Source organism: Sceloporus occidentalis, unplaced genomic scaffold (assembly GCF_023333645.1).
Source record: "Sceloporus occidentalis isolate IW3139 unplaced genomic scaffold, rSceOcc1.0.p SCAF_2, whole genome shotgun sequence".
Taxonomy (NCBI): Eukaryota; Metazoa; Chordata; class Lepidosauria; order Squamata; family Phrynosomatidae; genus Sceloporus; species Sceloporus occidentalis.
The window spans coordinates 56,061,271-56,075,591 of NW_028316982.1; the positions used below are offsets into that span (position 1 = coordinate 56,061,271).

General features: G+C 39.3%; 1 protein-coding gene across 7 annotated transcripts in view; it reads left to right on the forward strand.

Moving 5' to 3' along the window:
• DGKD (diacylglycerol kinase delta) overlaps positions 1-12,013 on the forward strand; it is an 85,683-nt gene extending 73,670 nt beyond the window's left edge. For 5 of the 7 annotated variants that reach the window (XM_089509522.1, XM_089509525.1, XM_089509524.1 and 2 more), the window contains 7 exons: positions 426-577; positions 692-803; positions 915-1,007; positions 3,374-3,493; positions 3,797-3,914; positions 6,853-6,983; positions 8,453-12,013. In XM_089509522.1, coding sequence (XP_089365648.1) covers positions 426-577; positions 692-803; positions 915-1,007; positions 3,374-3,493; positions 3,797-3,914; positions 6,853-6,983; positions 8,453-8,542 — 816 coding nt within the window. In that variant the 3' untranslated portion in view covers positions 8,543-12,013. The other 2 variants (XM_089509527.1, XM_089509526.1) reach the window with 2 other exon arrangements.
• The last annotated feature ends 2,308 nt before the right edge of the window (positions 12,014-14,321 follow it).

Genomic DNA, 14,321 nt, shown 5'->3' on the forward strand with positions numbered 1-14,321 from the left:
TGCAGTAGGGAAGCCCCAAAAGAGCTGCCACCATTTTTTTGAGCAGGCATTACAAAAGGTCAGAAGTGACAGTGCAGGAGACAGAGGTACTGCATTGTTCTATTAATAAACCCAGGTGTTTGGGGTTAATTTTTTGACAGAAATTTTTCAACTTGCACACAAGTATATATGGTAATTTTTTCCACCGTGGCCAAAATCTCAACAATTCCATTAGGAAGCATGGTGTTTTGGGAGTGTACCCCTTATTTCCCCATATAATTCCCACAACCTCTGCATGCTCACCATTTGGTTCTCATACACCATCAAAATTTCTGGGATTTTGGCAGCAGTGACAGGCCTTTTTGTATGCTATGAATAGCCCTGCTTCTAAATGGTCACCAGTGGCATGGGACAATGAAATACTTTTCCATTGTTGGTTTTTTCAGGCATTTGAAAACACACTAAAGTCTTGGGAAGATAAACAAAAGTGTGAACTAGCAAGGCCTCCTTCTTTCTCATTGCATCCAGAGATTATATCTGAAGAAGAGTCTATTCACATTAATCACTTTTGTCGAGCAGCAGGAGCTTTGATTCACAGGTGAGATCACTTTCCTCCTTTCCTGGGTTCACATGGAGAACGTGACATTGGAATGAGATGAAAACCAGAAGGTTTATCCTCCCTTCTACTGTGGTTTTTCCACCCCTTCTACAGCATACGAGAAATAGCCCAGTCATACCAAGACTTGGAACAAGAACTTGCTCATGCAGTCAATGCCAGCTCTAAATCGATGGACAAAGTATATGCTAAATCCAAATCTACAGAGGTATTATATTAACTTGTCCTTCTTAGTTTCTCCCAAAATGATTGGCTACTCAGGTTGCTGGATTAGATCAGTGTTCATTTTCTGTTTTTTATGTGTATGGTCTTTCCACAGGGCCTGAATTGCAATCTTGTTGTAGAAATGGTAAATAACGTGAAAGCCCTGCACAATGAGACCGAACTGCTCTTGACTGGGAAAATGGCTCTGGTAAGGCACATAAAGCAGACAAATATGGATCTCTTATTTTCTGCTCCATGCCCATATTACTGACATTGTTCTCCTCTTCATGATTGGACACTCAAATTTGCCATTGTTTTTATGTTTGTATTTTTTATCATTTAGTGTTTTGATTTTGTATTTCTGTAATTTTTATAAACTTGTAAACTCTTCTTACCATATTCATATATTCATAGTTTTATCTTCCATGGTACAGCTAGTATGGTACAGCTGCAAAATAATAAATACCAATATATTCTAGAATAATAAGTCTTTTGTCAGATGAAATAGCAGCAGTGATTTGGAACTGTGGTTTGCTTGGATATTTGGTAGGAGTGTGTGTGCATATGTGTAGGGTTGCCATAACCCGCCCCCCCCCCCCGTGACCAGCACGCTTTTGGGGGGCCCCTCCCGGTCACGGTCCGGTTTGGGCCCCCACCCGTGCCTGGTCCCCTGTTTGGGGGTCCGCTCCGGCCATTGCCGCTGCCACTAATGCGACTGTTGCGGCGCCAACCCACCTCCTCCTCCAGCTCCGCCTTCCTCCTCTTCCTCGCCTCCAGGGCGAGGGCTTGAATGCCGCCCAGGCCTCAGTAGGGGCCAGCGGCAGCGCGCGCGCGGGGAAGGAAGTGGGGCAGGCGCGCGCGCTGCCGCTGGCCCCTACTGAGGCCTGGGCGGCATTCAAGCCCTCGCCCTGGAGGCGCGCCTGCAGGCTTCAGAGCAGGGAGAGAAGGGTCTCTCCTCCAAGGAACACCCTTCTCTCCCTGCCTTGGGGCTTGCCCCGCCAGCCAGGCAGGCTTCAGGGCAGGGAGAGAAGGGTCTCTCCTCGAAGGGAGACCCTTTTTTCCCTGCCTTGCAGCTTGCTCCTCTTCTTTCTCCTCCTCCTCTTCTTCTGTCTCCTCTCCTCCTCCTCTTCTTCCTCCTCTGCTCCTCCTCCTCTTCCCCTTCTTCTTCTTCCTCCTCCTCTTCTTTTCCACCTCATCCTTCCCCTCTTCCTCCCCTTTTTCTTCCTCTCTACTCCCTCTTCTTCCTCCTTTTCTTCTTCTCCTCTTCCTCCTCCTCTGCTTCTTCCACTCTTCCTCCTCTTCTGGTTTTGACCAGAAAGGGAAGCACATTTCTGCCATCTGTCTAGGAATAATGCCAAATGTCCTCCATTTTTATCATGCCTAAGAATCATGCATTTATATGAATTTTTTTAAAGAAAAACATCATTTTTGCATGTCCTCCATTTTTTAAAAAATGTGTCCTCCATTTGAAAATGTTGTCCTACGTTTGTCCTACATTTGTCCCAGTTCGGAGGTCCTGACTTATGGCAACCCTACATATGTGTGAACACATAGAAATTATTTATTTTTATTTATGTCCTACCTTTCTACCACAGCAAGGCCCAAAGGAGCTAACAGCATTTGACAGCTTAGCATGTTATGACTGTCTAGTTTTCAACAACACCATGTTGTCCATGGATCACTAAAAAACTGAAACTGATTTAACTACTAGGTGGCCTAATATAATCAAAGCAGAGAACATATTTAGGCTGGTAGACAAATACCATCTCATAATATGTTTATATAGTTTGAGATATGTTGTTCAGACGCTGAGCCAATATTCCATCTAAGCTGTACTGATCGATTAGTGTATTGTACTAATAGTGCATTAGTACGCACGATTGAGTTACTGCCTGTTCATCATAATTACTGTGTGTTAACCAAATCTAATTTTTCTATCAGCCCTCTCTCTTTGCTCCTTCCTGTTACTGTTGTCCATACTGTCTGTCACAAAATGGGACTTTGTACTAGAAAAGACCACTTTATGCCTTGTTCATTGAGAGTGTCTGTTGTTTGTCTTTAGCTATCACACATTGTTCTTATAATATATTTCCAGGAATTCTGCACAATTGAAAGATAAGCACAAACCCTGACAAGGGAATGAATCCAGGAAGGAAACAACTGACAGTGCCTAGGGACAATTTTTTAACGACAGGATCTGTTTATAATTTGGCAGCAGTTTTAGAAGTAGCTGGTTAAATAAAGGCATCAATGCAGTACAGTTTTGTGCATGTTAGTTTTACATTTTAAGTAGTTTTCAAGCGACTACCTTAAGTAATTTCTTTAAAGATTTGAAATACTGGCTGCTTTTGGGTGATCATATTTCACCTTAATTAGATGAGATATGTACAAGCTTTTTACTTTTGTGGACAGACCCTTTGAATTTTGTCATTGATATTAACTATATAACTGTCTAAACCTGGAAAGGCTGCTTATTTGCTATTTGTTTTAAGGTAATCCCAAAAGAATGAGACAGTTCTCCATTCAGCTTTTGCAGCATTTCAGTATGCCTCATTGTTTTAATTTCTTATGCAGCAGTTGGATCCTCCACAGAAGGAACAACTCCTGGCAGCCTTGACTGAAACGGACTTGCATATGAGGAAGCTAGCAGATATTCCTTGGCTCTGGCAACTCATGGAACCCAGTGATGAAGAGGTAAAATAATTAGATTAAGAAGGCAGGGCTTCTGGGGCTTTGACTCTCATATTGTTAGTGGGCTTATTTAGGGATTTGGTTTGGTACACTTCCTTTTCAAAGGTTCCTAGACCAGTCCAGGTGACAGATGAATTAATATGTAGCCAGATGAATTAATATGAATTAATAAATGAGGTGGCAATATTGCATATCTCTGCAAGAATCTTTATGCAGAAACATTTCATATGAAAAATAATTGTAGTAGGGGTTGAAGTGTGTGGAGAAATACTTATATTATTATTTCCATCATTTTTTCCTCTGTAGAACCAAATGCTGGAATATTCTAAACGTAGCCGAAGTGGCAAATTTCGCCTGGTCACAAAGTTTAAAAAGGATAAAAACAACAAGAATAAGGAGACACGTAGCAGCTTGGGATTGCCGGGTACCACCTACCTCTATGTTTCCTCTTTGTGTTTTTTCATATATATATCCGTATGTGCACATGCACATCTACACACAAAAACACTTCTCTTCATTCCTTGCTCTTTCTATCCCATCTTTGTTTGCCCCTTTCATTTATGCTAACAAGTATCTTACATTTCCATAGCAATATTTCTTCCATAGCAGAATTTATTGATGGGTTCTGTTGGAGGCACCACTGCCTTGTGTGGCTATTTTGAAATGCAGAAACTGAAACCAATCCCCAGCTGACATCCACTGGTATTTTAGAGTAGGCCACAGGAGTCTATTTAAGGATTTATAAAAAAATTACAAATCAAAAGGACTGTTGAGCCCAAGTCTGCAGAACTCCATATTTCCCACTGCTAATAATCCATGATTTGATTAATGATTTTCTCTCATTGATTCACTCCCAGGCTTTAATCAAGTCTCATGTCTAATTGTCTGGGGATTCTGCATCATCACTAGCGCATCCTGAACTATAATCTTTATTGGTTAGTATGATATTGAAAATGGTCCCTTGGAATCCTAATTTCAAATGGTATCAGGATGCTTTCTTTCCACTTGGGTTAACTGATTTATTGGCTTATATTCTTTCTTACACTGAGATTCTTTGTTCTGTGGGGCCAGTGGTATCATCTGGTTTTCTACTGATTTTGTGCTATATATCAACTCTCCCTCGCCCCCACCACCTTTTTTATTTGTTTTTACTTTTTTCTTTCTTACCTGGATTTAAGATTCTTTTATTCCTTCTTATTTAGAGGCTGGTGAGGAGGCTGGATGGCTGGTGTGTTTAGGTCCAGATTTCTGTTCTCTGAAAGAAACACAAACATATTTTCCATGTACCAACAACATACTCATTAGTTGCATAGGTACTGATTCAGAAATGTACAATAGGAATTTTATCACACTGCCCATTGTCTAGATATAAGGAAGTGAAACGGGTACATGATCTTTGATTTCCCCCAGTCATTGGCATGGGGTAATCGAACACAGGCTCTGCCATGTGATAAATAAACACTTTGGTCATTTATGTAGCCTCTTCTCACCTTTTTTGCAGTACACTAAAACAGAATGTGGAAATCTCAAATTGGCCATAGTTTCCTGTTTTTCTTTAAACCTGGAATCTTTGTTTGCCAATTTGGAACAAGCTGTGATTTTTAAGTGTTCCTGAAGCTGGCTTAAGGTCCTGGCTTGTTCTGAAGCTGGTAATTATAGTTTCTGAGCTCAAACAAAACAGGAAACTATGTTTACTTTGAGACTTCAAAATTTCATGCAGGAACAGGGCAAAGGGAAAAGAGGAAAGGGCTATGTGCACAGTTAAAATGTTTATTTATATCTTATCTTATTAAGCCAAGATAGTTTTCACATGCAGCAGTGTGTCCCAGAATGACTGGGGAAGAGACAAATGGGTGATGATGATTATTTTATAATAATCTCATCATCTTGGATTCATTATGTACAGCAAGATTAGAAGTGAATTGGGATTGGTAGATTTTTCCCCTTTCAAATCTCTAAAACTTAATATATTCAATTGAATATGGAATTTCCCAGACTCAAAATCTGTCCAGCATCAGATGTGAAAAGGCAATGCCTTTGTGGGTTGAAGGTGGGGAACCAGCTCTGACTGTAATGAGACCAGAAGTGAGCCAAACCACAGACAGCAGGCAAGAATTAAATTCCACAAGCAGTAACCAGTGATCAAAAAGTCCAGTGGAAAAATGGTGGTGGGGGTGAGATTAAAAAAAACACCCAGCTTTTCTTGTGGTTCCCCACATAGCAAGACAAGATGGCCAAAATGAAATCTCTGGTCTCAGAGTTGGCCTTTACAGAGCCATTGGACCCAGAAGTCCTTGAGTACTCTGTTAGGTAGTAAACTTGTGATTCTATTTAGGTATTCAACATTCTGAATCACCATTCACAAACCACTCAGTCTGTAAAACTTTCAGCAGAAATGCAGTCATAGTGGCAGTGGAGGTTAAATGCTAGAGTCTGGATTCTGGGAATCTCTGTTATAACTGTCCCCAGCATCTTACCCTGGGGGTGGGCAGAATATAGACCATGTTTACGGTTAAATCCTCCCGGTGATTTGCAGTGGATTATCATAGGTTTCTAACTTGTAGTGGTTTTTAAAAAAGCGTTCACGAGCCTTTTCCCCTCCTAAATTAGGCACACAAAAAAGTTTAAATTAAAACAGTGATAAATTTGTGTGCAGGTTCCAATTCTGATACTGAAGAGAAACTCTGAGCTGAGCATGTAGTCAAAGGTACTTTACTCTGTACATGCCAGGATTCTGGTGAAATAAAAGTTGATTCCACATGCCTACAATGCATTTCTGACGTACACTGTGATCTCTCCTCATTTGGGCATTAAGTTCTGTGTAGTTTAACAAAGAAGGCAAAGTGAGAATTCTTACCAGCTTTAGATCAGGTCCCTCTCTCACCATGCATAAATGTCCCAGCACATGTGTTTGTATAATTCTACCAGCCCCAAAACACATATTTTTAAAAAATGATGTTTTCCACTGATTGACCAGATTCATTTTGCCTTGAGGATTTCTTGAGCATTTCATACTGATCTGTTTTGTTCTTAAACAATTTTTTCTCAATACATAGTTTATTTTTAGACAGTGTGGCATCTACCGATGCAGGTTATTTGCAGCATAATAATTTTAATTTCAGATAAGACCAGCTTTTACTAAATCTAGCCTCCATTTGAGTCCATGTCTCTCCTTGTAACCACGCTTTCTTTTCCCTTGTTATAGAATTGTTGAACTGTTTCTCTTTCTTTCTACTATGGGTGCTGTTACTGTTTTCTTCCTTTTGTGCAATGTTGATGTTTAGTGGTGCTCACCTTTTTCTTCCTGCCTTTTCTCTGGGCTGTGGGTATTCAACACACTCCTGCTTTTCCATCTCTGACAGTTCACCTCTGGGGAACGGAGGAGGTTGCGGCCTGGCTTGAGCATCTCAGTCTTTGTGAGTATAAGGATATCTTCATCCGGCATGACGTCCGGGGCTCTGAGCTCCTGCATCTCGAACGGAGAGACCTCAAGGTATTTTCATGAGCAACTTATCAAGAATAGCCATCTGCATTTGCATGGCCATTTCTGCTGACTATGCTTGGAGCTGGTCTGCATACTCTCCGTTCTAGGTGGCTTTAGACAGAGTGACAGAGTATTTAACACTTGTGATTTAGCAGACTTAGATCAGAGAAAATATTTTCCCAGCAATTTTTTTTAAAGTTTCCTAAAGTTGTAGATCAGGCTCACAATTTACTGTTGACTTCCAGATTTTTACATTTAAATGGTGTTACTTGAAAGATGTAAATATATCAATGTTGTCTATATCGTTTTCATAAAGTTGAGTGAGAAGCCATATTTCAAATAATACCGATAAATGAGGAAATAAACAAAGCAGCAGCCAGGCTGTGTCTTGTTTATGCCTTCAAGTTATTTCTGACTAATGACAACCCTAAGATGAACCTGCAATGGGGTTTTCTTGACAATATTTGTTTAGGGAGGGTTTGCCTTTGCCTTCCTCTGAGGCTGAGAGAGTGTGACTTGCCCAAGGTCACTCAATGGGTTTCCCCAGTGGCTGACTGGGGATTCAAATCATGGACTCCAATGTTGTAGTCCGACAGTCAAATCACTGCACCATGCTGACTCTCTAGCCTGTGTCTGCCTCAGTGCAAATTTTAGGTCAGTTTAATATTTGCTGCAGGCAGAGATAAGTCAACCCATGAGCAATAGGACCCATGGGCAATAGGACCCAGACATGTTTATATGAATATTGCTTCATGTTCTCGATGTCCTATATAACTGTGTGTGCAGTGAGTCTCCTTCCAAGCTTTGCTAAACCTTTTTGTTATGTAATGAAGAAGTGGCAACTACAGATTAAAATAAAAAGCAAGTATAAATGTTGGGAATCAAAACCAGATTGAATTAAACATGCTCTGCTAAGCTTTCTATAACATTTGGGAGATGCTGTTTCTGCTGTAGTAGATTAAACTGATTCCCTTCTGATATGAAATCAGAACTGTCTGATAGAGACATGTGTAGTTACAACCTTTAGACTGAAAGATGATTTTATATTATATTCATTATGTCATTTGTATCTGTAACTGGAGAAGTTATATATTTTGTGACACATGATTTTCCACTTTCTCGCATGTGTTCTTGAAGTGCTAGTTGTTGTCCTAATTTTGCAAATCTTCCTGGCTACTAACAGAATTTGCATCTCAAAAATTCTCTATAATTTGCATTGGTACTTTATTGCTGCTTCAGGTTTTTAAGCTTATTCCACAATGTTTTGTTACTTTGTCAGGCTCTGGTGTTATCATTTGATTTTTTGAGATACTGAATCTATCAATATGTTTTTCTCAAGTTTAAATTTTGCAGGAATTCAGCAGATTAATATTCTCTAGTTAACTAGTGTTGGCATGTCTATGGCCTAAGATCCTCTCTCTCTCACTCTTCCCTGCCTGACCCTCCTTCCTTCTTTCTTTTTTTTCCCCCCTCTTCAGGACCTAGGAGTGACCAAAGTGGGCCACATGAAGAGAATATTACATGGGATCAAGGAACTGAGCAGGAATATTCCTGTCAACGAGGCCTAACATCTGTTTTCAGAGCTTGCATTTACCATTCCCCCTGATACCTGCACTCTGACAAACCCACAGCAGATTTGATCAGAATTATCTCTATGGATCAGCCCAACACTGTCGGTGTTATGAGCTCATATCCAGTTTTTCATGGTGCTACCATTCTGATGTGGGATACAGTGTTATCCAATCAATTAGCACCTTGTGATCGAAGCCAGTGTTAACTTTGTCTTAACCAACTGCCAACAACTTTTAACTCAGGCCTGAGCACACTTGCTAGATGCTAAACACCTTTCTCCTAGCCTTAGAAGACCTATCCTGTGGAAAACAATTTTTTGTGGACTGTTAGTCACAGCTGCCAATATTCTAACCTTCATTATGACTTCAGGATCTCGACAGATGTTAAGAACTGTGGACGCTTCTGTTCCTCCTGTGTGATAAAAGTTAACTACTGACATGAAAAAAAAAATGGGATTCTAAATGAACTACTTGGGACAGCCAAAAGAAGTAAATTAACCATATAATATCAGACTATTACTACAGAGACTTTGTTACAAATTCCAAGTTATTTAAAATTAGAAAGTTTATTTTTCAATCAGTGCCCTTTCCTGAAGCCAAGGAAACAAATTTCACAGTGATATATATGTGCAGATTCTGTTTTTTTCCCCTTAAACTAAAACAATTCCATTATCTTGAATTCCTGCTATGTACTCCTTGTAGATGTCAAAGGAATGAGGTTTCGCAATGTTCTGGCTTAAAACATCAAATGCCAAGAAATACTGAAAAATCCTAGAAGTGAACATGAGGCAGCAAAATGTGTTGGTTTCTTAAGACAATGCTCTTCAATGAATAGCCTCTGACTTTGATAATTTAAAAACAACAACAGAACGAACTATTCTGACACTTTTGGAGACAGTAAGGGAACCTTCTGTGCATAGTTTTTAGGCAGGATGTGATCTTTCTTTCCTTTTCAAACTTTTTTGCGCTTTACAAACCCAGACCACATTGTGTCAGACATACATACTCTTTTCTCTGTTTTAGGAGAACCACTGGCAAACCTTTACTAACGTAGAATTTCAGAGGTTCCTGTAAATGATTACTTCAGATTTTTATTTAGTTTTGTTTCTGCCTGTCACTTATTTAGCAGGAGAGGATGGTGTGATATTATTTATGGTAAACTAGAGTCAACCCTTTTAATAGAATCCACAAAGGAAATGTTATACCAGAGCCCTGCATTTTTCTGGCTCTGTTCCATTATTACTGTTGCAGAGATACTTTGCCTTACTGGTATAGACTACTTATGCATGCTTGGAGGAATGTGATTTGCGGGGCACAGGTATTCATCAGAAAACTCTCTACTGAGTGCTTTCATTTGCTGGGATGTTAATGATAATCAGTGCCACATTTTGCAGTATGTCACCATCAAGTCCAAATGTAAAGATGATTTCTGCCACTTTGTTATTGGTGAAAAGCTTACAGCAGCCTCTTCCATTTCCTAGTGAACACCTCAGGGAGATGAATCACCTTGTTAGAGAAAGACACAACAGCAACAAAAGTTTCCCCTATCCCTTTGACTGTGGAAGAACTTCAGTGCTTGTTTTTCTGTTTCTAGAAATTTCATGCGAAATCAAGAATGCTTTAAATTTTAGCTTCAGAGCCAGATTGGTCTTGCCCTAAGAAGAGCAAGTTTGTTATATTCTTGTGACGTAGCATAATAGGATGCTTTTTCTTTTCTGCAGTCAGGTGATATCATTTTTGATAAAAAAAATATTTACAAGGAGCTTTGCTTGATAACTGTTCTCTCAAGGATATTTTTTAAAAAACATTTTGCACTCATGCCACCCACAACATACCCGAGTATATTGCTTTGTAAGAATCACTTGACACTTTGGGTGTGAGAGTGAAGAAGTGTGCCACCTTTTCTTTTGGCCTTGAAATAAGATTTCTCTGCCAAGTACTTTTGAATTTGCACTCATGTTTAGAGAGGGAGATGGAGCAAAAATATTGGTGAGGACCATTCTTCATGCATTCATTGCCACCAGAAGCAAGGCACTTTCCCTGTGTAAAGACAGGGAGCTCCCAGACATTATAAGAAATTCCAGTGTATGTATGTACTTCTGCTGTCTACCTAGAAACTGTTTATTAGAAAAAAAATGTTTATTTTGTTCACTAAATAAAAGTCAACAAAAAGAAAGGAAAAAATGTTTGTTACAAATATCATGGCAAGCTAGACATTTCACCATTGTGATTATTGAGTTTAGGGTATCATTTTAATTTTATAAAAGAAGACACTTAAAGCATAAGTTGATTCTACCTGCACATTCATCAACCCATTTTACACTGTTTATAAGTAATTTGACTTAGAAATAAGATGCATTCCATTAGAAATGTCATTTTTAATGTTTTGTGCCTATTTTTCTTGGCATTTCACTGGAATATTAGCTGCTAGTATTTTGTACTGGGTCCGTTAAATTTCAGTGTAGGTATGTTGAATAGTGTTAAAGGAATTTATGAGAAAAGTGCCAATCTTGACCATCTTGAAGAAGAAAGAATTGTATATTAATAACATGGGATAACAGTCAACTTTGTGCTAGCAAATTTCTGCTCACATGCCAGGACCTTTTCTGTCTTCTCCCCTTCCAACAGATTCCTGTGCCCATCTCCAAATAATGTTGGCAGCTGTGAGGAAATTTCTTTCACCTGTTTCCACTTGACAAAAGCCCTCGAAGTAGAAGGTGCTATTTGGCTGTAACCCATGGTTTAGTATATCTTGTACCTGAAGTTGCTTTTGAGGGTCCAAGATATCTATCTTTAATTCATTGCAGCTATTAGATGCATATACGAATGAGCAGTACAATCCTATGTATGTTTCTGCCATAAATAAGTCCCAAACAATTGGATGGTCTGCCCTCAAGTACATATACACAGGATTTCAGTCAGTTATTTAATGTTTAATTCTAGTGGGTATGTTCACCATTTCAGTCTCTGGACACTTGAAAAGTACAAATTCCGCTAGAATTTGCATCTCTGATAGGAACCATAAAGAGGCACTTGGTGCCAGTATCTGCTGAAAAGCTCTGACCACCTATATCATTTTAAAATTATTTTTAGTATTATTTAATGGTGAATATAGTATGAGTGGTAAATTAAAGACTGTTTACACAAAACTATGTATCTTAACAGATGTTTGTGATGTAAAAAAAAGGAAGAAAACCTTTTATAAGTCGTTTGATGTCTGTTGTTCACTGCGGACTGTTCTTAAGGGGTGTTGTAACCATTGTGGTGATCTGTCAAAAGCATAGGGAAGCATTTCAATCCTGTACAGTCTTGGGAAGAAGGTTTTGTGCCTTAAGAGTAGAACATGCTATTTATTATTTTAATTTATACCGTGATTGCCATGGAAACACCTCTTGTATGTACATATTTTGCAGCTATTTGTTGTAAATATATTGTTCTTGTAAATATAATAAAAAAATTGTTTCTGGGTTTCCTGTAAATAATTTATCTATTGCTATATTCATCCACAAGTAGTAATATTTAACCCTTTTTCAAAACTGACCAATGCCAGACATTGTTCAAGGAAGTTAACCTTGAAGCAAAGAGGTCTTTGGCAGTACACCTATAACTTCCACCTCACTCTGCTGAAAAATATGTTAGTAGTCATAGTAAATAATATTTTTGCAAGACATAAATGAATTTGATAGGTTTCGTCCTGTTTAGGCCAAATTCCTCATTTCCCCAAATATCATATTGTTTCCTCAACACACCACACAAACATTGGCAGTGGAGATATTAGGATACACGACTTCTCCAGCCTCAGTCCCAGCCTCATTCTACACATGGGATTAGGCCATGATAAGAATAGAAGAGCCATACTGGGTCAAAATATAACTGTTTAATCCATCATTGTCTGCATATTTGTTACTCTGTTTATGCGTGTTAATATGGATTATTTCCCATGTTGCAGTTACAAAAAGAAGTACATAAGGTTTGTTGTATTAGGGGCTTAACAAGACGAAAACAAGACATGCATAAACAAAAACAAACAACAAAAATATGAAGGCAAGTAACAACAGAAAGTGGAACATAGAACTATCGGTGGTTACTGGTTGTGATGACTGTATGTTACTACTATCAAGGCAGTATCCCTCCAGGAGATTAGATGTTGAGCACAATAGAAAGGTTTCCCTTGGCTTCCAGTAGCATCTGACTGATAACTACACAAATGAAATGCTGCCGTCCAGTGTCATCTTGCCCATGAGTAATCTTAGTGGGAAACTAAAATGTGTTCTTCCTCAACTAGTCTTTTCAGTGAGTCTCATGTTTACTTTTACTTTTCCTAATCAGGTTTTCCTCTAGTGTGGCTATTCCATACTTGCACAAACGGAATCGTATTTTCCCAAGGAGCAACAGGGAACAGAACTGGAGCTACTCACTAATTCATGGTGGAAACTATTCTTATGTCTGATAAAGGGTAGACAAACGTGAAGGACTAGGGGGTTGCATTAGTCCTCCTGGAGACCTTGGAGGGCTGTACCCAGACCATACCTGCTTCTGCGATATAAAAAAAAAATACTGTAAATTGTTTGCCTCTAGTGAAAATGGGAGCCTATATCGGGGGCTTCATGGGTCACTAGAGGTCATTCTGAAGCAAAAATTAAATTTGACATTTTTTGCAAAAGAAAACATTTTGACCTTTGAGGAGTCCAGGCAGGTTCCAAATGTGGTGGGAATGCCCTTCACACACACTAGAGATACTTTTACCTCTGGGGCCCACAGAAACAGCTTTGGGGGCGGCATTTGGCCTAAGGGCCACATTTTGTCTACCCCAGTCTAATAGATAAATAAAAATGGGTTATGTGTCAGGGAGTCATAAAATATACCTCATTACTATTCTTTACATCTTGAGTGCTGTTGGCTTCAAGACGAGGAAAGCATGGGGAAAGAGCTAATGTCAAAGCTCTATTCAGGTTGTCATTAGGAGCTACATCGCCAGTTGCTTTTATGGGTTACTAAATCTGAGAGACAGAATGATTGAGTCAGTTCCTGAAGCATTGTGTGTCCAGTAGTGTCACAGGACCTATTTTTCAACTTCTGAGAGACACTGTCTTCCACAGGCCATTGTACCATCCTATCACACCACCTTGCAGAGACCAAGCCATTGACAAGTGCTAATCATGTTCATAATATGACCATCTCTTCTACCTCTGACCCTCAGGTGGAATGAAGTTTCCATGCGGTCCACAGTATCCACTCTTATATCTTTGCTTAGGCATAGCCTAGATGAAGCATGGGTAGCTCAACTCAAAGCAAAAGCAGGAGACCACATTGCAGGTGGATTTATTCAATCAAAGAAGTCCCTGAGTTTCTAAGACCTCAGAGTTCTCTCATTTGTAGTGTCATCATAAGTTGAAATTGACATGGCAAATAACACAGCCCAACTTCTATATGCATGTGATGGGGAGTTAATGGGGTGTCTTGCTGCTGTGGGGAAGCCTGTTGTTCCATCCAGTTAGGGCTCTCCCCCGTTTTCTCCCATTTCCTTGCTTGCATCAGAAACTGTGGTCTCTTCCAATTCTATGATTCTATGATTCCATACTGGTCTTGGGAGGATTGAAATACTTCCTGGAAAATATTTTTGGGAAAAGATTTTTGTTTTGTATGCTTCCATTTGATTCCCTTAACTACTTCACTAATATTTTTCTGAGACAGAGATTGTTTCTCTTCCCTGGAGACATTTGAGACAATCAGGAATCATGTGATTAAAACCAAATTATGATTCTGGGTCACAGTC